The 26,842-nt window shown below is 34.6% G+C and overlaps 1 protein-coding gene across 1 annotated transcript in view; it reads left to right on the forward strand.

The window, feature by feature from the left end:
* RALGAPA2 (Ral GTPase activating protein catalytic subunit alpha 2) overlaps nt 1-26,842 on the forward strand; it is a 417,261-nt gene that overhangs the window by 117,128 nt on the left and 273,291 nt on the right. The window contains exons 18-21 of the mRNA XM_020989297.2: nt 16,353-16,490; nt 17,920-18,017; nt 19,254-19,344; nt 21,396-21,572. Coding sequence (XP_020844956.1) covers nt 16,353-16,490; nt 17,920-18,017; nt 19,254-19,344; nt 21,396-21,572 — 504 coding nt within the window. The remainder of the gene's footprint in view (nt 1-16,352; nt 16,491-17,919; nt 18,018-19,253; nt 19,345-21,395; nt 21,573-26,842) is intronic.

Here is a 26,842-nt window from a genome sequence, read left to right on the forward strand (position 1 = left end):
TGATAGCATATTTTTAGTAATATGGAATGTTCTATAATGAGTTATGCTACTAAATTAATGTTAATAGGTATTCTCAGAATTATTGAGATTCAAGGCACAACTTAAGAATTTTAAAATTAAAATATTTGCAAAGTATTTTAGTATTTGTAAAATATGCTAGTTTAAAAAGTCCATTATTTGTAGTGGTTAATATTTAAATTAGCAATTGATTTATAACTGGATTTACCCTCTATGTATTTTTCCTGTTTAAAATATTTATTTCATACGCTTGAAAAATAACAAAAATAATTGTAATGAAACTAATGTTCACACTAGTATATTTTATTACTACCTCGCCATTAATAGGGAAAAGCCTAGAAAGCTAATCTATTCAACAAGGATTAGTCATTTTTATTAAGTTTTCATTAAAAATATAAATTCATTTTGTCCTAGGTAAGATAACATTTTGTATTTAGTGTTTGATTTGTAGAAGGGTAACATTTTTCTGTAAATACAATAGCATGCAATGGAGTTAATGCTGCATTTAGTAGTAATATTTAATCCATTTGGAAGTGCCATTTTTCTTTTTCTTTAAAATAATCTCTTAAATTTCTTGTCTTTTGACTTGCATGATGTTTTACAGTTTGGTAGAAGAACTGCCAAAGAGGGAGGGGAGCAGCTACATGAGTTCAAAAAAGAAAAAGACAATGAAGTAATTCAAACACTTGACAGTTTAAGAGAACTGCTGAGGCTAGTTTTTAGGAATCATAATATTTTATCTGAGGCAATGAGTGATTACAGAATTTTAAATATGCAAACTGATAATAGTCGTTTGGAAGTAAAAGGGAACTTCAATGAATTGTCAGTAAAATAGCCTGAACCATTTTGTGGTGAAGGAAATACTCAAACTGAAGAAATCAAATACCCTTTAAGTATTGAAGATTTATAAGAAGGAAAGTGGACAAATATAAACAAGGTTGTTGTATTTTGCCTTTTTAACACTTTAAAGGTTTCTTTTACAGGACAGATTGAAAATCAGTTTTAAATTCATATGGAGATAATTTAACATTAAAACAGAATATGTACAGGGACATACTTTATGCCTTAACTTAAACATTTGAGTAGGAAAAATATAAAAGAGGCCCATAGACTTCACCACACTGCCAAAGGTTAAGCCTAGGTTTAAGATATTCTTTACCTGTATGTTTGTCACTGTCTATTCATAGTTTCCTTTTAGAATCGAAATAAGAATAGAGAGCCAGACCTTTGATTTCCCTAAGAGGGAACTTTCAGATGAGGAAACTTCCTTTTTTTAATACAAGTTGACATTTTCTCTGTAACTAATATACTCAGAGAGTGGCCCAGAGTGTTGATTAGCCAGTATATGTCAGAGGCAGCACTTGAACTCAGATGTTCCTGGCTCCAAGGCAAGCTATTTATTCAATACACCATACTGCATTTCAAGTTTTCTTTAGCAGTATGCAAATAAATATTAAGATTGTATAAATAAGTAATTATTTAAATTGCATCTATGTGAAGAAAATGAAACTGAAATGGGTGACTTATTTGCAGGACCAAATTAACCCAAAAACCAGAAAAACAAACAAAAAACTCCACCCTATACTGTTGTTGCATTAACTGTTGATTTGTAAAATTTTAGATGCCATATACTGAAAGCATACCTTTTAGTTGAAATGGTGGTGGTTTTTCATATGAAGAGTTTTCTGTCTCCTGAGAAATACTGATATGTATATTTTGGATAATAGGGAATTTCATGGTCTTGATACCTGGAAATCATGTGATTTCCATGCAGCATGTATAGAGTTAGTATATAAGATCAGTTAAACCAAGTATTTCACTATTATTCACATATATTAGGGGAAAAAAATCTCATTTTTGGTTGCTGCATATTAGTATAGTTTGGGAACATTTAAACTTTTAAGTGAAAATCTGTTTATGTATATAGTCATCTTTCATTTGCTTACTTTGTGGATTATCTGTAACCCATTTTAAATCTCAGTCTGGATTTCCTTTGCCACTCAGGATACCTCCCTCCAACATCAGTATATCTGTACTTATTATGTAATGCAAATTCATTTTAATATCAGCTTATGCAAAATGTAATTACAAAGGTAAATCTGCTGCTGTAAAAACAAAATTAAAAAGCCCCAAATAAAAAACCTGAATGATCTTTCATTCAACATAAGTGATTTTGGCATCTGTGCCACTTTTTCCTTCGTTACAAGAGGTGGTTGTGACTGGATTTAGAAATTTAAACAGACAAACTTTAGGTGTTTAGTATCTTTGCACTTGACTATTCCATTTTAATACATATTTAATACATTTAATACATATTTAAAGAACACGGAAAGTTTTTTTAAATGATATTAATATTCTTCTGACATAATTATTACTTTATTATCTTTCCTGGAAGCTAAGCGAAGCCAGTCTATCAGCAACTGTGCCCACCTTTCTGAGGCTTTGCCAGCCACTAAAAGTGTACCTCTTCTGCTTCATACTGTGAGCTCTCTCTTACCTGGTATCTCTTACACTTCTTGCTCTCACAGGGTGTCAGGTACTGTACTTAAACCTCATTCATATCAACTTGCCATGTAATCTTCCCTTTCTAGTTTTTTATCACTTGTTTATATTTGAGCAGTCTGTCTTAGTATGTTGTGCCCATAAATAAACATTCTATGCTGTTTTTATAGTGTTTTTGCAGAATTTTCTGTATAATCAATTTTCATTAGTTGTTAGATGCTTATTTTTCTTAGAGGTTTAATAGAAAAGGATATTACCTAGTTCTTTACAAAGTGATAGCTTATACTTTAGCAATTTTTGTACTTTTGAGTTTTAATTCATCACAACAGTATTCATTGTCAAAAAGGGGAAAAAATTGCCACAATTCTTAATTGGAAGACTACAATAGAGTCTTGCATATAACTTTATTTTGTTTTAGGTAATGCAGTTTCATTAAAGGACAGAGAAGTTTTATTATTGCAGAGAACAAATTTTGAGTGAACAAATTGGAATGGTTATACTTGGCATTATAAAATAAAATGGGGATTGATGGTGGGGTAATATATATATCCATAAAGGTTTTCTTTTGAAGTTGACTTTAAATCCTATTTAGCAAAAAGCCACTTATCAATATATACATTATTGCTGATGGTTAAAATTTATTAAAATGAACCATTGATTTAGTTACTAATTTGCAAAAAACCCCAAAAAACAAAAAAAACACCCCTTCTGAGTTTCATGCATTTAAAATCATATTTAACCATGTGAGGCTTAGACACACACACGTATATGTCTATATGTCATACCTGATTTGATTCTTCTCTTATTTTAATCATCTCAGCTAATTAATTTGATCTGTATTAATGGGTGTATTTTTTAATGTAACACTAAGAAAATGTTCCTGAAGCCCATTTGAAAGAGGGGAATAATTTCTACATATTTGTATTTCATTTGCTTCAGTGTTTTGAATGTTTTTATTTATTAGGTATTGACTTTAACAGTTTTGCCTATGATCTCTAGCACAGGTTGTCATGTAGTATGGTTTAGGAGGCCCAAATAAACCAGTTTGATTCCATTTTTAGGTGTACTTATGTTGTTACTGTCTACCTTAAAAAATTACAGTAAACTAGCTTGCCAAGGATTTATGAATAAATCCTTTCTAGGGTGATTTTGAACTAAAATGCAGTTGTCCTGGAAAATAATGAAGTTTAAAACTAGCTAAAGTATTAGGTGATAAAATCATTTGTCAGTTATAATAGTTGTTGCTTATTGACTCTTTGTGTTTTATTCATTGGGAAATCCTCCCACTATTTTAAGAAAAAAAGTTTAATTTAAAAATGTTTTGGCCCTATAAGTTTAAAGGTGCACAAAAGACAATATAATGTTAGTAGAGCTTTAAAATTGTTTAAAGATTTATTTAATTTTATTTAATTATTTGAAATATAGTTTATTTGCATGATAGATATTTGAATTAAAAGCCTAATTCAGGGACAACTAGGTGGTGCAATGGATAAAGCACCAGCCCTGGAGTCAGGAGGACCTGAGTTCAAATGTGGCCTCAGACACATAACACTCCTAGCTGTGTGACTCTGGGCAAGTCACTTAACCCCAACTGCCTCAAAAAAAAAAGGTAATCCACTGTAATCATCATTTTGGAAACATTTTCTTCTTGAGAATATCCCCCAAGATTCCCAAATATACCTAATTTCATAGTATTTCTAGAATCACATAATCTTAGAATTGAAAGAGACCTCAGAGTCCATTTAGTTAAACCTTGGCTGAAAAAGCATACCTTCACCAGCTTTCATAACAAATGATTATCCAGTCTGTGCTTATGGAGTGAGGGGAAGAAACTCATTTCTTCCAGCAGTAACTCATTTCATTTATAACAACTCTAATTATTAGTAAAGTTTTTAAAAAAATTATTATCGAGCTTAAATTTGCTTCTTTGCAACTTTCCTTAATTATGTTCTGTCTTATGGGGCTAAGTATACTTTTAAGACAGCTGTCATGTCCTTTTGGTTTATCTTTAGGCTAAACATCTTCAGTTCTTTAAACCTGTCCTTATATGACAAGAACTTGAGGCCTTCCTTTTAATGCTCTCTATTTCCTAAAATAGTGGTATCCAAATCCGAGACCAGTCCACAAATGTTCTGATAAGGACAGAGTACAGTGTACTGTATAGAGTACTGTGCAATAGAAAAAAAAGCCCCTCCTTATTCTGGAATACTGTCTCTCTCTTTCTCTTTTTTTTTGTTTTGTTTTTGTTTTGTTTTTGGTTGGGCAGTGGGGATTAAGTGACTTGAGCAGGGTCACACAGCTAGTAAGTGTTATATGTCTGAATCCAGATTTGAACTCAGGTCCTTCTGAATCCAGGGCCGGTGCTGCATTCACTGCTCCACCTAGCTGCCCCCCTGTGTCTCTCTTAATATAACTTAAGAGTATATTAGCTTTTTTTGGCTTCTGTATCATAATACTTTCACATTGATTTTCAATAAATTTGCAATCTACTAGAAACTCCAGATCTTTCTCAGGTAAACTGCTATCTAGCCATACTTCTTCTATTTTGCATTTGAGAAGTTTATGTTTTTGAGCCTAAATGTGAGGCTTTACATTTATTCCTATTAAATTCATCTTAATCTATTTGCACCAACATTCTAGCCTGTCAAAATCATTTTGAATCTTGATTCTGTTGTCCAGTAAAGTAATATCCCTCCTAACTTTCATTAATTTTTACAGATTCAGAAGCATTCCATCTATGCTTTTGCTTGAGTTATTCCTAAAGTGTCTTGTATTAAGAAATGGTCACAGAGCCAAACTCAGATCTATATCCCAGTGGAAATGTTTTTTCCAGCTGACAGCTGTTCACAAGTATCGTTTGGGTTGGTCATCCAATCGCTTCTGAATATGCCTCATTGCACCTCATCGTACTATTATCTGAACCTTATCTTTACATCTTCTCTACAAGGATGACGTGACAGACTTTTTTAAGTGTTTTGCTAACATTTAGTTAGACTGCTTCAATACATTTATCTTTTCAGTCTACTACAAGAAAAGAAAGGTTAGTCTTTCATGACTTGTCACTTTTCTATATATTCACTAACCATCTAGAATATTGGCAGGAATCAAAGTCATGCTCAATGGTCTATAGTTTGTAGACTTCATTCTCTTATACTTTTTGAAAATCAAGATGACATTAGCCTTCTCCAGTGCGATAGTACCTTTCCTGATCTTCATGGTCTTTCAGAGATTACTGATAGTGGCTCAGCAATCACATTTTGTACTTCTTTTAGCACTCAAGGATGCGTTTCTTTGGGTCTTTGTGACTTAATCTCAAGGGCAGTTCTGTGCTCTCATTATTTCTTTATTTAGTTATCATTTCCCTCTTAGCTATTTTTGTCCTTTCCCGTATAAATATCATTTTCCTTGGCAGAGAAAAAGAAGCAAAATAATAGTCTAGCAACTCTGCATTTTCTTCCACCCTTGACTTTCAGTTCAAATGACAACCTGTCTGTACCTTCTTGTCCTCTGCGACTTGTCCATGCTGTCCCTTAAATCCTCTATCCAGTGTACTAGGCCTTTCTGTCAATCTCTTGCCACTGTAGCACTCAAGCTTTCTATCCATGATCTTTGGCTGTGTGACTATTACAGGTCATACACATCCCTGACAACATCCTTTATAGTGCTTCCACGCATTTCTTAATTTGTAATGTGTTGTATCTTACTCATGCCCAGTAAATGCCCTTCTAGTGCCATTTAAGTGCCACTCACTCACTAGCTGACTTGATTATCTTCTGCTTAGCATTAAGTGATCTAGTGACCTTTGCTCACCTCTTCTTCCTCTGACTTCTTACTAAGTGATCTGTTTTCTGATTTCATTGGTGAGGCAGCAGCATCACCTTTGAGGATAAGCAGCTGTTTCTTCAAAGGACTGTGCTTGCTCCTCTTTGCTAGAGCTTCTTATTTGTTTCTTTTATCCAAGTTTTTCTTGCTCCAGCTTCCCTTACCTCTTTTTGTGACGTTCTTCCACTGTCTTACCTTTTGATACCAGCCAGGGTCCCCTTTGGCTCTTTAGGTCCTTTTTTCTCCCTTATTTTTGCTTTAAGGTTCTTTTTTTTGTTTGTTTCTTTGTTTGTTTTTAAAGTAAAACAACATTCTCTAAGAGGCCTTCCTCAAGTCAGTTGGAAAGGTCTCTAACTGTATAGTGATTTTAAAGATAATTTATTTCCTATTTTAGCTTAATAATTATGTTAATAGCAATATGCCATTCATCATGCTTTTTGTTTTAAAGTGTCATCTAATTCACTTTTAATGAAAATAGTGTGCTTTTTTGAGGTTAAGTGACTTGGATTGGACTTAAAACTTAGAAACCTGTCCTCCACTTTTGTGCCATGGGATAAATGGATTCATATTTCAATTAAATCAATTAAATGGTAGGCATGACTTGTGGGTCTGTGTTGTCCTTCTAGTCTATACCACATGTATAGCATCACTACCATACTTTTGGTTATTATTTTTTTCAGAAGATACTCTTTACCATGGTGGCAATTGGGAATCTTTTCTTATCTTGTGTTAATCTTTTTTATTTGTCTACTCACTTCATCTTCCATATAACTATTCAGTAATGTAGTACAATAAAAAGAGTACTGAATTTGGGTCAAAAACCTTGTTTTGTGTCTCAGTTTTGCTACTTAATACCAGACTCTCTGGGCTTTAGTTTTCTTATCTATAACATAAGGGATTTGAACAAGATGAACTCAGAATGACCTCTAGCTCTATATCTTTGCTCTGTATGTACATTTAAAAAAAATAAAATGCTTAATAAAACTTCTTTACCTTTTGAAACTGCTGCCGTACCGTTTTTATAACTACTTTGTCCTGTTGCACATTTTATTTTATTTTTGCAATTGTCCCCTTTGTAGGTGTACTTGGTGTGTTCATTATCTGAGGTTGCCACAACACTTTTTTCAGTCCAGAAACCATTTATTAAGTGCAACTAAGTAAGTGCAAGGCGTTGTGTTAGGCAATAGGGATATAAAACCCAGAGCTTCCATTCTATTTAGGAGGTACAAATAATCATTAATATATGTGATAATTTGAGGCAGGGAGAACTAAAAAGTAAAAACAAAAACCAGTGGTGAAGATGGAGAGTTGTTTTAGAGTGGCTTTTTTGGTTTATTTTGTTTTCTTATAATTTCTTTTTCTTTTATAATGGTAGTAGTATTTCTTGCTACTTCTAATTCTAATTCCCCTTTTATATTCATAGAATCCATTGAATAGTTTTTAGAAATTATAGATAATATAATTACTATTTATTTATGAATATTAAAATAATGTTAATTAAATGACATCTGATCTGCCTTCTTGACCCAAAAGACATATGCTATAACTATATACTTAAATTTATACTGTACCATTTTGATACTCTTTCTAAATCACGTTCTGAATTTGTGAGGGAATATTCAATTGTACTTCCTATGAGTGGCAGCACTAGTTACATTTATGAAGTTCTTGAGTTCTTTAGCTTTGTATGGGAAAATACAGGATTAAAAGTTAGTCTAGGCCTATTTTTTTTTTGTTAGCTATAGACAATGGCATACACTATCCTTAAAAGAACAGGAGACTGCATTATTAGTTTTACTTCACATTTCAGTGTTGCCAGTATTTTACTAAAGATAAACAAAGACTCTGAATTTGGAATTGAAAAAGTAATAATCATTATCTTTCTATAGAATTCTTAGGCATAAGGAGGCATTAACTAAACAGATTCTAGTAATCTGTTGAATTTGAAAACTATTTGTTATTTTTAATCATATAGTTTGATTTTTTTTCAGATGTGTAAGTCTCACATTTGATAGAGAATCTATCTTATAGGAATCACTATCTGCTCTAGATCTGAGTCTGCATAAATTCTAATTCAATTCAATTTAATTATATTAAATTATCCCTTAGTGGAAAAAAAGGAGTAAATGAGGGTTAGAAAACTATCTCTTCCTATTCCAAATTTAGTACTGGAAAGTTGTAGTTCAAAAATGTTATTGAGTGTTTCGAAATATTTAAGAGTGTCATTCTTTAGTTCCTCTCCAATTTAGATTTAGTAGACTTTCATGTTGGAAATATATAAATGAATGACTTTATAAATCTTAAATAGTAGTCTCATATACTAGCGACTTTAAAATAATACATAAGGGTATTCTGTGTAGAAGAATATAGCATATTATGTAGAATGATACTTATGGCATTAGGAAGACCTGGATTCAAATCCTGTTGCAGACATTTATTAGTCATGTGACCCATTTTGGCAAGTCACTGAACTTCTCAGCCTCAGTTTCTTCATCTACAAGATGGGGATAATAATAGCACCTACCTTATGGCATTGCTGTGTGGATCAGATAAGAATGCTTTGAAAGCACTCTGTGATGTTATTGTAATTATGTTATTCATAGAGCCCTTTAATGTTTGCTTCTTCCATTCTTACTATGCTTTTTTCAGCTTTGTGCCCTTTAAAATATATCTACATTTTTAAACAAAGGAATTATTGTTCCATTTTGAATATAATATATAATTTTTTTTGTTTCCTTAATTGTGTAGTGGAAAGAACTGGACCTAGAGTGAGGGAACTTGGGTTTGATTGCATAAAAATGAGCAAAGCATTTTGACATTTGGAGCCTCAGGTTTGCTTTCTGTCAAATTTAGATGAGAACGCTTGTAGTAGCACAGCATTGTGAAGAAAGCACTTTGACATTCTTAAAGTACTGTGTAATCAGCTAAGCAACAGGCATCTAATTAGGTGCCTACTATTGGCCAAGCACTGTGCTGGGTGTCAGGATCCAGAGACAAAGTAGATGCAGCTCTGGCCCCCAGGGATGAATATGTTTTTTCTTCTTTCTTGGTAGGAAGAGAGGAGAAAGGTTATGTAACATTTACCCAGATAAGTAAGTGCAAGATAATTTTAGAAGAAAGCACTAGCCTAAGAAAAGTGTCACATTGAGTGGTAGCCTTTGAGTCAAATTATAATCAGAGCCATAGTATGGCCTCAGTTATAAAAATTCCTTACCAATAGTCAATCACTAAATACTTACTAAATGCCAGGCAGTGTGCTAAAGGGTAGGAATAAAAAGATAGAAATGAGAGAAGAAGATAGTCCCTGCCTTGTAGGAGCTGATATTTAATGGTAGGAGAAAGTATATGCACATATATGGTTATAAAAAAATATATTCATTTGGGAGGAGCAACTTGAGTGATCAGGAAAGTACTCACATAGAAGGTATTATTTGAGCTGAGTATTAAAGGAAACCAAGGTTTCTGTGAGGCAGAAGTGAAGAGTTAGTGCCTGCTAGGCATGAAGGATAACAAATACAAAGGCACTGCTGTGGGAGATGGCATGTTGGGTGTGCTAAACAGCAAGCGACCCAAGATGGGTGGGTTTCTATCTATTTAAAAGATAGAAAGGAGCCAGGTTCTAAGGATATTTAAGTGCCAAATAGAGGAGTTTATGCTTGATCCTAAAGTTAATAAGGAGCCATTGGAGTTTATTGAGGAGGGGTGATGTGACATTATCAGACTTGTTCTTTAGGAAATTCACTTTGATGGCTGTTTGGAGGATAGACTGAGGTAAGCACAGTTCCTGGCACATAGTAGGTATTTAATAAACACTTATTGACTAATTGACCAAACAGAAGATTATAGTAGTAGTCTATTCATAGATGACAAGGGCCTGAACTAGGGTGATAACTGGGAGTTGAAGAGCTATGTTAGAAGTTTAGAGATAAAGATAAGATTTGGCAACTTATTAGATATGTGAGTTGAGGATAAACAAGGAGTTGAAGTTGTGACTGGGTGATTAGAAAGAGGATGAAAAAGGGGAGGTTTTAGGGGAAAGTTCATGAGTTGTGTTCTGAACATGTTCAGTTTAAGATGCCAATAAACACTTTGTAGTTCAGAACTAGAGCTCAGGTGAGAGATTGGGGCTAGACATATAGAACTGGGAATCATATCTATAGAGGTGATAATTGAACTCATGTGAGCTAATGACCTTGGGCAGGTAGGTGATGCAGTGGAAAGAGTATCAGCCTAGAGTCAGGAAGACCCATCTTTCCGAGTTCAAATCCGGCCTCAGACACTTACTAGCAGTGTGACTCTAGGTGAGTCACTTAACTCTGTTTGTCTCAGTTTCCTTATCTGTAAAATGAGCTGGAGGAAGAAATGACAAACCACTCCATTATCTTTGCCAAGAAAACCTCAAATGGAGTCATGAAGAATCAGACATGAGTGAAAAATGACAAGAGCTAATGAGGTTACCAGATGATAAAGTGTAGAGAAAAAGCCAAGAGTGCCCAGGACAGAACTTTGGGGTACATTCATCATTAGTAAGAGTGATGTGAATGATGAACCAGCAAAGGAAACTGAGAGGGTGTGGCCATATAGGCAAGCAAAGGAGCAGTAGAGAGTTGTGTCAGAAAAAACTCAGAGAACAGAAGAGGTAGTTGACTGGGTCAGGTGCTGCTGAATGATCAAAAAAAGATACGAATTGGAAAGAAGCTCTTGGATTGGGCAGTAAAAGATCATTAATAATTTGGAGAAAGTAGTTTCAATTGAATGATGAGGTTAGAGGTCAGATTGCAAAGGGTTCCGAAAAGAGAAAACAAAAGTGTGAGTATAAAGCTAAGTTGTTTAAGTTAACAAATTTAAAGCCACTAGAGGGAGCCCAAGAGCTGTTAAGGAACAAAAATTATAAAGAAAATACATTGGCATGAGAAAGCAATTTCATGAATAAGTGCAAATGATTTGACATACATATATACAAATATTTACATCTAGAAGTTGGAGGGCTATTGACTTATGATGATTTTTAGGATAAATAGTTTTGAAAGGTATCTCCTTCCCTTAATATCATTTGGCTTCATGCCAGTGAGCTACAGTTGTACAAGGGTGACAAAAAAGTATCTTCTCTCTCTACTCCCCTCCACTTCTATTTCCCCATCAGAAGAGCTGTAAAATCCTACTGCTTAAGTGGCCATTTGTGACTGTACACTTGTACTCCATTTGAAGAAGACTCTCCCGACGCTTTCACTAAAGCAAAGTCTTAAAAGCAATATCAAACTAGAGTATTTGAAAAGGTTATCTAGTGAGGAGATCAATGTGTTGATAATGTAATGGGACCAAAAGGAACCCTATAATTTCAAAGTGATGGGCTTGTGTTGGTTAGTATCATAACACTTGGTTGGTTTCTTTTCCTTTAGAGATGCTGCTCTATGGTTTTTGTTCTAGATTTTTATTTACTTGTTCTTATCTAGTGGCTACCACTTTCTCCTTTAAGGAACTGAAACTTGCTGTTCTGTTACCCAAGGGAAAATTAAAAGGTATTTCTATTTATTTAGCAATAAAGGGTGCAAGGTAGCTCTTGGACTCCCTCTACTGGCTTTGAATTAGAATTAAAATTTTTTTATTGATGTTTTCTATTTCTCATATCACAATGGTATCCCAAGTCTTCCATCCACAAACTCTCTCCAACAACAATCTCATATGATAAACAGTATTTTTTAGAAACGAAAAAATATCAGCGCAACTTATTGATGCATTGAGAAAGTCCAAAAACATGTACAGTTTCTAAAACCTGTAGACTCCATGAAGTGGTAGGTTGGTTGGGTGTGTCTTCTCATACTTCATTTGAAATCTTACTTGATCTTTATAATTTTGTTACATTTGCTTTTAATTTTTTGGTGCATGATTGTTCTTTCCATTTAAATTCTTGTGGCTACTATGTATGTAGTTTTCTTGCCTCTAATTTCACTTTACATCAATTCATATAGCTCTTTCTATACTTCTCTGTATTCATCACACACATCATGTCATATAGCATAATAGTATTCCATTATATTCATATACCACACTTTTTTTAGCCATTCCCCAATTGATGGGCATATACTTTGTTTCTAATTCTTAGCTAGCACAAGAAAAGTGCTGCTATAAATGTTTTAGAGTAGATGAGGACCTTTTTCTTATTAATAACTTCCTTGAGACATAAGTCCAGTAATGGAGTCTTTGGTAGGGGGTATGAACATTAATTCCAAATTGTTTTCCAAAATGGTTGTACCACCAACAATGTATTAGTATGTCTGTCTCTCCCCACTCCCTCAAAATGAGAAATTAGTAGAGACCCCCTTTGCCAAGCAAAGTACTTTGTCTCTGACCTCTTCTTTAATTAGAAAGGAAAATAGCCAAAATAAACCATCTGTCTACATCCTGGATTCTGTTTGGCAATACTAGAGAATATAAAGGTAGGGTTGTACAATATCTAGTTTGTTCCTTGGATTTTGTGAGGTTGAAAAATATATCCTTTAGTGAGTATCTGCTTTACTTGATTTTCATTCCTCCATGGGAGAACTATCTTTAGCATCACTGTATTATGAAATTGAAATAAGAAGGCTCATGTAAAAAAGAAAGACAACTAGAAATGACTTTCTGTGGCCCTCATTTCTGTCACCCAACTGTTCATTCTCTACATATCAAATTTAGCCTCTTGTTTCTGTTCCTTACTCTGGTTCTCTATTTTAAATTTGAGATTATCAGAGTCAATACTACTTAGTCTGTAATGAAATATTTTTAGGAACTGAAAAAGTGTGGAAATGTTTACTCTTTTAGGATGTTCTTTCTATCACTGAACTTGTTTAGTGTAAGTGAGCAGTTTGATCATAGTTAAGGGATGGGGGAAGGGACACGCATTTATTAAGTGCCTACTGTGTGCAAAGGCATTGTGCTAAGTGCCTTACAAATTCATTTGATCTTCACCTTGTGAGGTAGGTTCTATTATTATCTCCATATTATAGTTGAAGATACTGAAGCAGATAGAGGTTAAGTGACTTGCCCAGGGTCACACAGGTAGTAAGTGTTGAAAGCTAGATTTGAACTCAGATCTTCCTGACCGCAGACCTAACACTCTATTGACTGTACTACCAGCTACCAAGAAATAGTACAGTGTGGCTAGTCATCAGTTATTTATCTTTATTGCCAATAATCAGGTAAATAATTAAGCAAAATGTCCTGCTAAATCAAATCCTGATACATGGACTATATTTTCCCCACGTTTTTCTTCTGGGGTTCATAAAATCATGATTAAGTGAACAGTTAACCTATAACCAAGGCTAAACAGAAAAATATTGCTGAATACTCATTGTGAAAATTCTAAAGTGTATTAATTCCTTTTCCTTAATTAGTAGAGAATCCTCTACTAAACCAAAATGAGATTGGGAGAAATTTCTTCAGACTACAAGACAAATTCTAGAAGTTTAGAGAGGGGTGTGTGTGTGTGTGTGTGTGTGTGTGTGTGTGTGTGTGTATGTATATACATACTTCATTGATTTCATCTCTGTGTTCTCTATTAACAAGGATGGCAAAACTTTTACAACTTATTAGGTGATGTTTGAGTTGTTGTGCCTACAAATTTCATCATCCTGTGGCTTACACAGTGACGAGGCTCTAGGAGCTTAACTAACTGTTTTGTGGACAACAGACACATAAATCTGTTACATTTCTTACTTACTATAGCAAATGCCTGAACTTAAATTCCATTGGCCTGGCCTTTGAGAATCCACCATACCATGAGGAAGCTCTAGTGAAATCTTTAGTGATGGAATGGCTTCCTGTTAAAGGAATCCTTAAATCTCTGGTATTATTTTTCTCACAGATGCTTTTTGTTACTAGAAGCAAAGTGAAACAAAAGCTAAATTTAAATTTTTGAATGGCTAGTTTCTTAAACTCATCTATTTATTCTTTGTATCCAGGAGAGGTACCATGGTATAGACCTGGGTTTAAATCCTGCCTTTGACACGTACTGGTTGTATGACCCTAGGCAAGTCTTTTATCTTCTCTCTGCTCTAGGTAACTCTCTAAGATTATAAGTTGCAAAGGGTTCTGACTTGCCTTGGTGGAGGGAGCTGCCTCACCTGGGAGTTTCTTATGCCAGTGAAATCACAGGTCTAGTGTCTATCTCCTTATTAGTTTGAGGTTAATCAAGATGTTGTTTCATTTACTTATTTTTCACTCACCATATATTTATTAAGGACTTGAAGATGCTAAGCTGTTGACATTCATTACCATTACCATTATTGTAAAATAAGCCCACAAGCATAAGAATGGAGTTAGACTGACTGAATGGCTATTAAGTGTCCAGCTGTGGACTTTGTATTTCATTCTAGGGAGAATAGGAATTCTTGAGCAAAGAAGTGACACAATTTTTGCTTTTGGAAGATGATTTTGGTAGGAAATAGATTGGAGAAGGGAGAGACTTGAAGTAGGGAAATGATTGGGGACTACTAAAGTAGGACAGACAAGAAGTAATGAGGTTCTGAATTAGGGTAATGGTTGTCTGAGTGGAAAGAGATGTTGTTGAGGTAGATTAAGTAGAATTGGTCAAACAGATAGGAAGGGAACTTAGGAAGAACAGTTCATTAAAGTCAAAGGTGGAGAAATTCAGGAAGAGGCAGTTGGGTGCCTAATCAGCAAGCACTTCCTCAGTGCCAGAACCTGCTAACCACTGCACATACAAATAATGAGGTTAAATAGTACCTGCTAGTTGGTAAGTTACGTTCTGACAGAGGAGACCACATGAACGTGTCTGTCTATGTATGTATGTATCTATCTTATCTATCTGTCTGTCTGTCTATCTAATCTGTCTATTATTGGAACAAGGGAGAGACCAAATAATCAACAGATGAGAAATGAGAAAAGTCTTTTAGATAATGCTTAGTAAATGCTAGTTGACTTCCTGACTTCAGATTTAGTTATTAACAAATCATTGGGTAACCTTGTGAGAAAAGTTTCGGTCTAATGGTGAGGTTGGAAGATAGATTCTTCCTACTTGCCCTTCTTTTTTAATGTAATATATTTTTCAATATTTTGATGCCTTTTGTCATTATATCACACATTATTAAAAATTCCCTTCTCCCTCCCCAACTGAACTAAAAAGCACAAACACTAGTCTAGTGATTGTATTTGATAATGTATAGGCTTGCTCTCTGCCTCTCAGCTATGAGGAGGAAGACATGTCCTCCAGGATCATTAAGAATATTACAGTAACTTAGAGTTTGGGCATCTTTTTAGTGACTTTTTCACATAAGCATTTCTTCAGAACAAGTTATTTTAAAATATGAACCAAAATCTTCCCTCTGTGAGTCAGGATGGGCTTTTGTTAACTGCAATATGCATCGTTGAAGAGAATATCATTGATGTGGTCATCTGTTTGTTGAAACATTGGAGAACAGAAACACTACCAAGTACATAATTAAAAAAAACCCACCCAAGTGTCTAATATTGAGACATAATAATGAAGACATGTAGTAATGCATAGTTAACTCATGTCCATGAGAAACTCATCTTACTTACACTTTAGCACTTACTTTGGCAATTGGTTTTATTTTTCAAATAAACGAGGGTACAATTGAAGTTTAACTCTCTTATTTCCTTTTTCTTTAATCTTGGTAAATTTATGTTCCTATTTCTTTCATCAAATTTAATCATCAAATAATAACCCAGGCTTTAGTATGTGCACATTTTTCCCCTCCTTGCTTATTTCCATTTTTTCCTTTCTTCTTCTCAATGATTTTAATGATTACCATCTGTAATGTTTATTCTGCTCTATTAGTTTTTTTATTGTGAAAATTGAGTTAAAGTATTTTCATAGTATTAAACATTAATCTTAGGAAATCTAAGTACTTTATTATTTTAAGATTCATCATCATGTCTATTTTGAAACTATTAAACTTTATAGTAATTCAGAATGGAATAAAATATATTATTTCAAGTTTTATAATTTAATTTAAAAATATTGCATATTTTCTGTTAATGATTTTCAGAAGTTGAAGAATGTCAACAATCAGAAAATGTAACAGGAGGTGAATCTGGCTGCCTGTTGGTCGACCAGGAGCAACAGATACCCCGTAGCAGTAGTACTTCTGATATAACTGACCAATTACATTCTGATTCTTGTCAAGGTAAATTATATGTTTTTATTGTTTTTATAAGGCTGTGAATCCTCACAGCAAAAAAATGTTTGACTAAACCTGTGATTTCATTGTTATGGGGAGCTCTCAGATGAGAAAACTCCCTCTGCCAAAGTAGGTCAGTAATGTATAATCTTAGGGAGTATTCTAAAGCACTTGAGAGGTTATGTGACTTGCCCATAGTCACTCAGCCAGGATATGTCTGAGGCTGGATTTTAATTTAGGTCTTCCTAACTCCAAGGCAAGCTCTCTATCTCTGCCACATTGTCTGTCACTTTGGACGTATTTCTTAAAACTTTTCTCTTAAGTTATTTTTACTTTTTTTTTTTTGATTAGGCAATGGGGTTAAGTGAATTGCTCAGGGTCACACAGCCAGTAAGTGTTATGTGTCTGAGGCCAGATTTGAACTCAGGTCCTCCTGAATCCAGGGCCAGTATTCTATCCACTGCACCACCTAGCTGCCTCTTATTTTTACATTTTTGAAATCAATTAGTTTTTAAGTACAACAGCATTTAGAGACTGACTATCCTATGTTTAGCCTACGGGGAATGATAATCTCATATATACACGTTACTGGCTTGTTTACCTTATCTCATCTCCAGTTCTAAGGCAATTAAGGGGTATATTCCAGTATTTCCTCATTAAGTATTACTATTACAACCTTTCAGTCATTTAGCTTTGAGTCCCCACTTTATTTTACTAAACATTATTTATTAAAGAACACTTTTCCCATAAACTTTTTTTCCTCTCTCTCCCTCTACTTTTCCCTCCCCCCCTTCCCCCCCCCCCCGTTTCTCTGGTTGTCCCTCCCCCTCCATCTTCTCTTTCCTTCTGTCACAGTGAGGGATGAACAATGTGATCTAAAGAAGCCTAAGCTAGTCCAGGAGAGGTGAGGTCTAGTATTAGTTCTACCCCCCAGATTTGTTTGACTTTGGAGAACTTCTTTGGGCATGTTTTCTGACATGTAAAATGATGAGGTTGACTTAATGATTCCTAAGGTCCCTTTGTAACTCTAAAATATTATAACTGTACTAGAAGGATTCTCTCACTAAGAGGAGGAAATGAAAGAAATGATATAGAATAGCCTTTGGAAAGACCTGACCATTAGATGTTTCCATGGTGTTTTTTCTCATTTTCTGTTGTAACATAAAGCCCTATTTTTTTTTTGTCTAGGCAATGGGGTATTAAGTGACTTGCCCAGGGTCACACAGCTAGTAAGTGTTATATGTCTGAGACCAGATTTGAACTCAGGTCCTCCTGAATCTAAGGCCAGTGCTCTATCCACTGTGCCACCTAGCTTCCCCCAATAAAGCCCTATTTTTGAGCCTCATGTGCCCACTAATTAGAATTCAGCAATTGTTTGTTTTAAAAAGTATAATAAATGAGGAATATGTAATCCACTTCATTTTTCATTCTACAGGTAAAAAAACAGAGAACTCACAGAATCTAAGTTCATCAGACCCCAGACAAATTCAGGAAAATAAAGGACATTTAAAGAAAGAAAATGAAGGACCAACAGTAAGATACTTTAATTATTTTATCAGATTGGCATTCCTTTGTGAATTGTAACTAAACATTATTTAATTAAAATAAATAATAGCGGTGTTATAAATGTCAATGTTTCCCCTCTCCCAAACTCATACACTCTGGTAGGAAATCATCCCAAGGAATTTTGAGATCATTTCTATCTTCTAATGTTTTAGGAGAAGAAAAAAAAAACATGTAATTTTATATGTATATTAGGATTTGAGAATTAAGCTAGTTCAGAATTTAAAAAAACAATAATTAATTGTCTGAAAACTAGCTATTATTATCCTAATAAGTTATATAAATATATTTCATCATTCCTTATTGCTTACAGGCATAAATCATCATCACTTGACTTGAGTGATTAAATAAATGATTATTTTTTCCCTTATGTTCTCCTAATTTTGGCAATGGGCAACACTTTTTTTTTATCTTAGTAATGTGCCTTTTAAAGACATTTTTTTCCACTGTTTTAATTACTAAGACATGTTATGAACCTCCAAAAAAAGTAAATAACTTTATTTCCTTTTTTGTAATTTAATCGATCCAAATGGATCAGATTCTCCTCTAAATTAGGAATTTCTATGTTATTTTAATCCATTAGCTCTATAATGCACTAAACTTTTAATTGTTAGTCTTTCCACGTTGGGGGAAGAAAAATCCTTTCCTTTGACCTTGTTCTACTGTTACCTCCTTTATTTTCCACTTTTCATGTGAACTGGTTTCCAGTCTTGATTCTGCTACAAACTAGCTGTACATGAGTCACCAAAACTTTCTTAGCTTCAGTTTTCTAATTTGTAAAATGAAGATATTTGATTAGGTAACTTTGGACTCTAAATCTGGAAGCCAAAAATATCTTGGCTTACACTCAGGGAGAGGCAAACACCAGTAAGAAACTATATGTTTCTGCATATATACTTAAGTGAATTAATAGAACCTTAAAATTAATTATGCATAATTTTGTATTCCTTATTAGTAGGTTGGTTTAATTGAATGCCTGTTGACATAATGAAGTCCATAAATTGAATTATAAATTTTGAGTAATTGATAATTTTTTATGGAAATGTATACACATTTAACATAATATTAAGGCATTCTTTTTTGCTTTTCTGATTGTCTGTTTTTTGTTTGGCTGTTAGAAATGTATACCAGAAAATTATGCAGTTTCTTTAAAATGAAAAATAGCTTGTAATAAACAAATGCAACATGATTTCTCTTTTTCTGAAGGTTTTAGTGCGAAGAAGCAGCAGCCCAGCTGAAATAGATTTAAAAGACGATTTGCAGCAAATAGAAGGAAAATGTAGAGAAAGACAAAAGAGTGAGTTCCAGGAACTTGAATTGTTATTTTGATCATCTGCAAAAACTACATACATACATACATGTGATTTTTTCCCATTTCTCATTACAATAACACCTCACTATTTTACTTTAATGTGGTGTTTCGTTTAACCAAAATTTCTAGCCAACTATGGATTTGCACAGTAACATGTTTCACTAGGCAAGGATTTAGTGGAACAAATTGTTTTGTCTGATGACTATAGCCAAATGAAGGGGAAAATGAAATCCTTTCCACAGCATTTAGTTTCTTCAGTTCCCAGATAAATTCCACAAACTTTACATAGGCAGAAACTTTTATTAATCTCTTTAATTCAAATAAGTATTTAAAAAGCAGTGTTCAATTGGAAATGTGAAAAAAGGTAGCCTTCTAAAAAAAAGTAGTAGGAACAATTGGAAAACCTATAGTAACAGCCTCCTTGTTCTTTGTTTGGAAACTCTGAACCTTAGCTATTCAGAATAGCCTCTGTGCAGTAAGAAAAATATCTGTCACAAAGCTCACCAGATAGAGATTACATAGGATATTGCATAGATACATTTTCAGATCCTCACAGAGAGGCTAGCATGTGAAATTAGATCTTTTAATAATTTTGACCATCTGATTTTCCATGACAAATTTTAATTCTTTCTTTGTTGAAGTTAGTGCGATAAGGGGGTGGACTGGTAGAGGGAAACAGTGAGAAGTGATGACTAACAGCAATCAATGAGACAATTACAAAAGGGAGACAGTAGGACTTTTAAAGTAGAGTAATGTGATAACATTTAACATTGAAGCTGACAGCCCTATATACTTCAGTAGCCTCTTGAAGATATCACTGTTTTACAACATACATAGTACAATAATCTTTATTCATAGTGATGACCCTGGATCATCAATTAAAGGTTAAATTTTTCTCAGCATACTATTTGATAAGTCAGGGAAGTGTTTCAGAAATATTTCCATTAAATTAATCACTACAAAAAAATAGGTGTCAAGTGCACAAGAGTCCAATTATTTGGAAAATTCACTTGTGAAACTTTATTGCACTATTAATTCCATTTTAATGAAACACTACTGTACAGGTCAGAACAGGGATGAAAAGCCTTCAACTAAGAGCAGATCTGGCTCAATGAGCAAGTACCAAAGAAGAATAAACCATTATAATGTATGCTTTCAGTTGAGCAAAATGCCTCAGTATGACTTTAAAAGTACTTAGGAGATTCCTAAAAGATCATGAAATGGAAATTACTACTCTGTGAAATTCTATGGCCATATCTCTGTATGTTTCTATCTTTCCTCTATTTCTGATGTTTCTCCCATTTCTGTAAATTTCCACTAATAACTATAGTATAGAGTGAAAGCATTTATTTGTTGTATTTATTAAATTTATTTTTGTTTTCCCTAACCTTGGTTTTTAAAAAATATTTTCTCTTTTTTTAGTCAAAGTTTTACCTTTTCAATGTTGCTCATGATTAACATTAACCTTGTTATTTTTCTATGAATTCATTTTGCTTTTGTTCACAAAATTTGGCCATCAATTAAAAAGATTATTTATTAATCAGATTTAAAAGTAATATGAACATACAGTTGCCTTTGGTTGTCTTAGCTAAACCAACTTCCCACAAGGGCAAAAAGCATAAGTTTTTAGAAAATAATATGTGCATTGATTATTTAAAAAACTAACACTTGATTGTATTTGCCTGAATAGTCTGTAGATTATGTATTCTTCTAGCTTAATTTATGACTCTTGATGATTGTGATTGACATTTAAGTCTTTTTAAAGAGATTTCTGAAACTTTTTGTCTTTCGTCTGAAGCCTTCAGACACTAAGCAGCCTTTGAATGTAGACCTTTGGGTTTTGCTATACTCTATAGAGTCTTATCAATATCTGACTAAGGGTTCTTTGGGTACACCACTATGCATCTTATTGGTGCGTTCTAGTTGGATGCTCACTGATTTAGCTTATCACTTTAATTGATGTGAAAATAACATTTTATTTTTATAATTTACAGTTATTCATTATCTATATCTTTCAACTCCCCTGGTTGTGTTAGGTGAAAGTGTTAGCAGTGACACATCTCTTGGCTATAATAATGAGGTAGAGATAACAATGAATCCATGGCATCCATTTGAAGAAGACCCAGAACTGAATACACCAACTGATGTTGCTGTTGATTCAGATGCTAGGCATTGGTTACAGCTGAGCCCCACAGATGCTGCAAATTTAACAGGTAATTATTATTTTACCATAAACACAACCACTTTAATACACATACATGAAGGAAACAGACTTTCATAAGTGGCAGTCTTTCCCCCCAGCTTTTAAGTGGTTAATAATAATCTAAATTTCTAAAATTAAGTACTTTGAAACCAATTTAGCACTTTATATGAATAAACAGAGTTTAAAGGACTAACAAACTCACCTGAAACAATAAATCTCTCCCTTAAAATCTGTGATGGTTTCAGGTATTAGTTTTATCTCCTGCACCATATGCCATTTGAGAGAAAGGACTATTTCTTTTTTGTTTGTTTGTTTTGTAGAGAAAAGACTGTTTCTGATGCTTCATTTGTAAGTTATTCTGTTGTTACCACTTAAGAACTGTTGATTGTTGATGTAGTAAGCATTCAGTAAATATTTCTTGAAATCAACAAGTTGATTCAGTTGTATTATTCTCAGTAGCAGGCAAAATTAAGTGAAACTTAATTTCTCTGTTGCCCATATGTAAAGTCAGTCAAAAAATTAAGGATCTAGTATATGCCAGACATTGTGCTAGGAAATGAGAGTACAAAGACAAAACAAAACATCACCTATCCCTGTTTGTTTAATAAGAAATTAAAGTTTGGGAAGTATGTCATAAGTTGGAAAGTCATAAAAAATGCTAAATAAAATAATTGAACCTAATGACTAGAAAAGACCTTAGTGATGAGCTTAATAAACTGAAATACAGAGACATGTAGGGGCAGACAGCCATCTAGATGTCAGAATCAAGATCTAAAAGGATCTTGACAGGTTAGAATGCTGGGCTTGATCTAACAAAATAAAATTCTATAGAGATAAATGTAGAGTCTCACATTAAGTACAAAAGATCAACTGCGCCCAATGTAATATGGAAGAGTATAGACATACAGTAGTTGTTAGGAGAAGAATCTTTGCTTTCCAGGGGCCTGCCGGCACCATGTAAGTCAGCAGTAGGAGATAGCAACCAAAAAGCTGATGCAGTCTTGGCCTGCTGGCTTTCAGGAATGACCTCTGTCCTTGTCTGACCTCCTGGAGCATTGTGTTCAGTGCTGGGCTTCATGGTTTAAGAAGGATAATGATGAGCTAAAAAGTATTCAGAGGAGGGCAGCTAGGATGGCAAAAGGTCCTGAGGTCATGACATAGGAGGTTTGGTTGACAAAACTAGTTATGTTAAACCTGACAAAAAGAAGTCCTGGAGGAGACACAGTACCCATCTTCAAGTATTTGAAAGGATTCCCTATGGCCAAGAGATTAGACTTGTTCTCTTTGAACTCTGAGAACAGAACCAGGAACAGGATGTGGTGGCAAAGAGGCGGGTGCCTGCTTGATGCCTGGAGAGGGGCCATGGCCATTTTTAAAGTATATAGTAATGAGAATTCTGTTGTGAAAAGGTTGGGTTAGGTGGCTGTGAAGCTCCCTTTCAGTTCTCTCATTCTATGGTCTCCTCAGTGTTGATCTCCTTACCCCGTTCTAGGGGTGCAGATCAAAACCCATCTGTGCCTTCTCAAATCATGAGACTGTTATCTACATCCTCCTGGGTATCCCAGGGAGTCCACCTCACAGCTTTCAGGGGCCTTTTTCTTTTTTTCATTTTTTAAGCTTTTATTTAGTATTTTATTTTTCCCCAATTACATGTAAAAACAATTTTTAACATTCATTTTTAAAACTTTGAGTTCCAAATTTTCTCCCTTACTCCCTCCTTATCCCCACCCCCCATTGATAAGGCAAGCAATTCTATATAGATTATACATGTGTAGTCATGCAAAACATATTCTTAATAGTCATGTTGTAAAAGAAAACATAGACAAGAAAAAAAACCCTCAAGAAAAATAAGGAAAGTAAAAAAAGTATGCTTCAATCTGTATTCAGACACCATCAGTTCTTTCTCTGGGATAGCATTTTTCATCAAAAGTCCTTCAGCGTTGTCTTAGATCATTGTATTATTGAGAATAGCTAAGTCATTCACACCTGATCATCTTACAATATTGCTGTTATTTTATACATAGTACATTTCACTTTGCAACAGCCAATGCAAGTTTTTCCAGGTTTTTCTGAGAGCATCCTGCTCATCGTTTCTTATAGTTACAATAGTATTCCATCATAATCATATGCTACAACTTGTTCAGCCATTTTTCAACTGATGGGCATTCAGGAGCCCTTTTCTTAATCTCCTTACACTAAGGGACTTTGGCATAAATGTTTGTTCCTTCAAACATTTTAACCTTCTGATTCCTCAATCTCTTCAAATTCTATGACAACCTGATTCTGCTAGGTGGCACAGCGTAGACCATCTTCTTCAAGGCAGGAAGGTCTGAGTATAAATGTAGCCTCAGATGCTTACTCACAACATGACCTAGGGGAAGTCACTTAACTTTTGTCTGTTTCAGCTGTAAAATGGAGATAATAAAAATACCTATCTCCTAGGGTCATTGTGAGGATAAAATGAGATAATATTTATAAAGCACCTTATAAACCTTAAAGTTGTTTTATACATGTTAGCTTTTATTATAGGAAGCTAAGTGGTGCAGTGGTTAGACTGTTGGGCCTAGAGACTGGAAGACCCAAGTTCAAATCCAATCTCAGATACTTACTAGCTGTGTGACTCTGGGCAAATCACTTAAACTCTGTCTGCCTCAATTTCTTTATCTGCAAAATGGTGATAATAATAGCATCTGCTTCCTAGGATTGCTGTGAGAATCAAATGCAATAATTATTTGTAAAATGCTTAGCACAGTGCCTAGCATATAGCAGGTAATTAATAAATACTTGTTACCTTTCCTTTCACTTCCCTACCTCTCCACTTCAGCCACACAAAAATAATTATATTCTTTCTTTTCCAATCACCTGTAAGCGTGATCTCATACCTATCTCCTTAACTCTGACTTGTTTCTGTCTGGTCATACGTCTTCTAAACTTCTTCCTTGTCCTCATCTTAACCTCTAGTTTCTCTAGCATTGAGTATTTCTTTCAGTTCGTTGTCCTTGGTCTAGCTTTACTTTGCCAGTTCAGCTCCACTGTCCACACTGTCATATATTGTCCTCTTCTCCTGTCACCATTCATGCCTTAAACTCACAAGCTGGATTACTCCCACTGTCTACCTCCTCAACCGCTACTCATGAGCTGCTGAAAAGTTGGAGGAAGTCATACAATCTAGGTGTCTGGGTCCACTATATTTATATAAAATATAAATTAATGTTATCTAACTTCAGTTGGGTCATAGCTTCAGTAAGGCAGTAATTTTACTTCTCCCTAATTTAATGTCTCATTCCTCACAAGGGCTATTCTAAACATTGTATTTTCTCACATCTCTCTTCTCATCCACTCAGCTGTTGACCTAATTTCATATTTTAGTGAGGAAATAAAGGCCATTCAGTGTGAGCTCCCCTTTTCTCCTCTCCTCTCCATCGATAAACCTTTTAATATCACCCTTGCATTCCTTCAGTCCAATCTGACAAAGAGGTGGCACTTCTTGCCAAAGGCAGCTCTTCTACATGTGTCCTTGATTTTGTCCCTTCTCATCTTTTCTTGTAGGTAGCTTCCTCAATCTTCTCCCTGTCTCTTTAATTTTTTAGTCTCTCCCCATCTGCTGGTTTCTTTTCTGCTTCCTACAAACATTGTTATCTCCTTGTCCTTCTTCAAAACCTTGACTAGACATTATCTTTGCCTTAAGCTATCATTCTGTATCTTTATTCCATTTCTCTGATGCCTAGAAAAAGCTATCTCATTGCTCCCATTTCTTCTCCTCTCATTCATTTCTCATTTCTCTTTGCAACCTGGCTTCCACCCTCCCCACTCAACGAAAACGACTTTCTCCAAAGTTGCCAAATATAATGGACTTTTCTTAGTTCATGTTCTTATTGTCCACAATGAAGAATTTCACACTGTTTTTCACACTGTTGACTTGCCTCTCTTCCTGGATCCTCTCTCCTCATTGGGTTTTTGTAACTTTACTTTCTCTTGGTTCTCCTCCTACCTACTCTTCAGCTTCTGTACTTGATAATCATTCATGCCATGCCCCCAAACAGGGTTTTCATTTAGCCTGTGTTCTTGGCCCTTTTCTCTTTACTCTCTACGTTTTCTCACTTGGTGACCATTTCAGCTCCATAGGCTTATATATATCCTTTCTGTCCAAATGCCTTCCAGATCTATGTAGCTCCCCATACCAATAAAATCATAGATGTGATCTTTTGCCCTCTCACTCCCCCTGTTCTCTAATTAAATCATCACACCAGACTTGGCTTAGTCTCTCAGATTCTTTCTAGATCTTGGCTGTTATCCAGCATATTAGTTATCTGTCCCAGCTTTGTCTTCTGCAAATTTATTAAGCATTCCATCAGTGTCTTTATTGAAATCATTTCTAACATATTAAACTGCACAGGAGTAAGCACTGGATCCATGGGGGCCTTTGCAGGTGATTTCCTTACAAATTGACTTTGAACTATTAATGACATTTAAGCCTAGCCCCTCAACAGTCTTGAATTTAGTCATTTAGTTCTCGTTTCTCTATTTTTTTATTTTTATTTTTTTTGTATTTTTAGGCAATTGGGGTTAAGTGACTTGCCCAGAGTCACACAGCTAGTAAGTGTCACGTGTTTGGTCTGAAGCTGGATTTGAACTTAGCTCCTCCTGACTTCAGGGCCAGTGCTCTATCCACTGCACTACCTAGCTGCACCTCTCTATTATTAATATGAGAAGAATAGCATGAAGTACTTCACCACATACTTTGCTAATATTTAGGGAAACTTAATATTTAGTATTTTCTTTTTCGTCAGTCTAGTAACCCTCTAAAAATAGGAAATAAGGTTAGTCTGGCATGACCTCTTCTTGAGGAAGGCACTCTAACTTGTGTGTGATTGCTACTTTCTTTTCTAGATGTTTACTCACATTATCTTTAACAATCTATTTTCTAATTTTGCCAAGAACAGAAGTCAAGTTTACTAACTTAAAATCTGCAAACTTTGTTCTCCCCCCACCCAAAAAAAAATAAGAGCAACATAGGCATCTTTGACTTTCTTTTTGATATTAAGTCAGATTTGCAAAATTGTATTTGTGTGTTCCTTACCAGTGTTTGTTAGGCATATTCCATTCCATCAGAGCCTGTCATTCCTGTATTTTAAGCCACAGTCCAGAAATCTAAATCCCATTCTCAAATAACATCCTCTTAGTCAACTGTTCACTTTCCAAATCTTCCTTTCTCTTCTGAATCCCATGCCTTTAGTAGGTTATGATACTGAGGCTTCCAGCTTCCAAACTTCACGTGCC

Source organism: Phascolarctos cinereus, unplaced genomic scaffold (genome assembly GCF_003287225.1).
Source record: "Phascolarctos cinereus isolate Bilbo 61053 unplaced genomic scaffold, phaCin_HiC Scaffold_2;HRSCAF=192, whole genome shotgun sequence".
Taxonomy (NCBI): Eukaryota; Metazoa; Chordata; class Mammalia; order Diprotodontia; family Phascolarctidae; genus Phascolarctos; species Phascolarctos cinereus.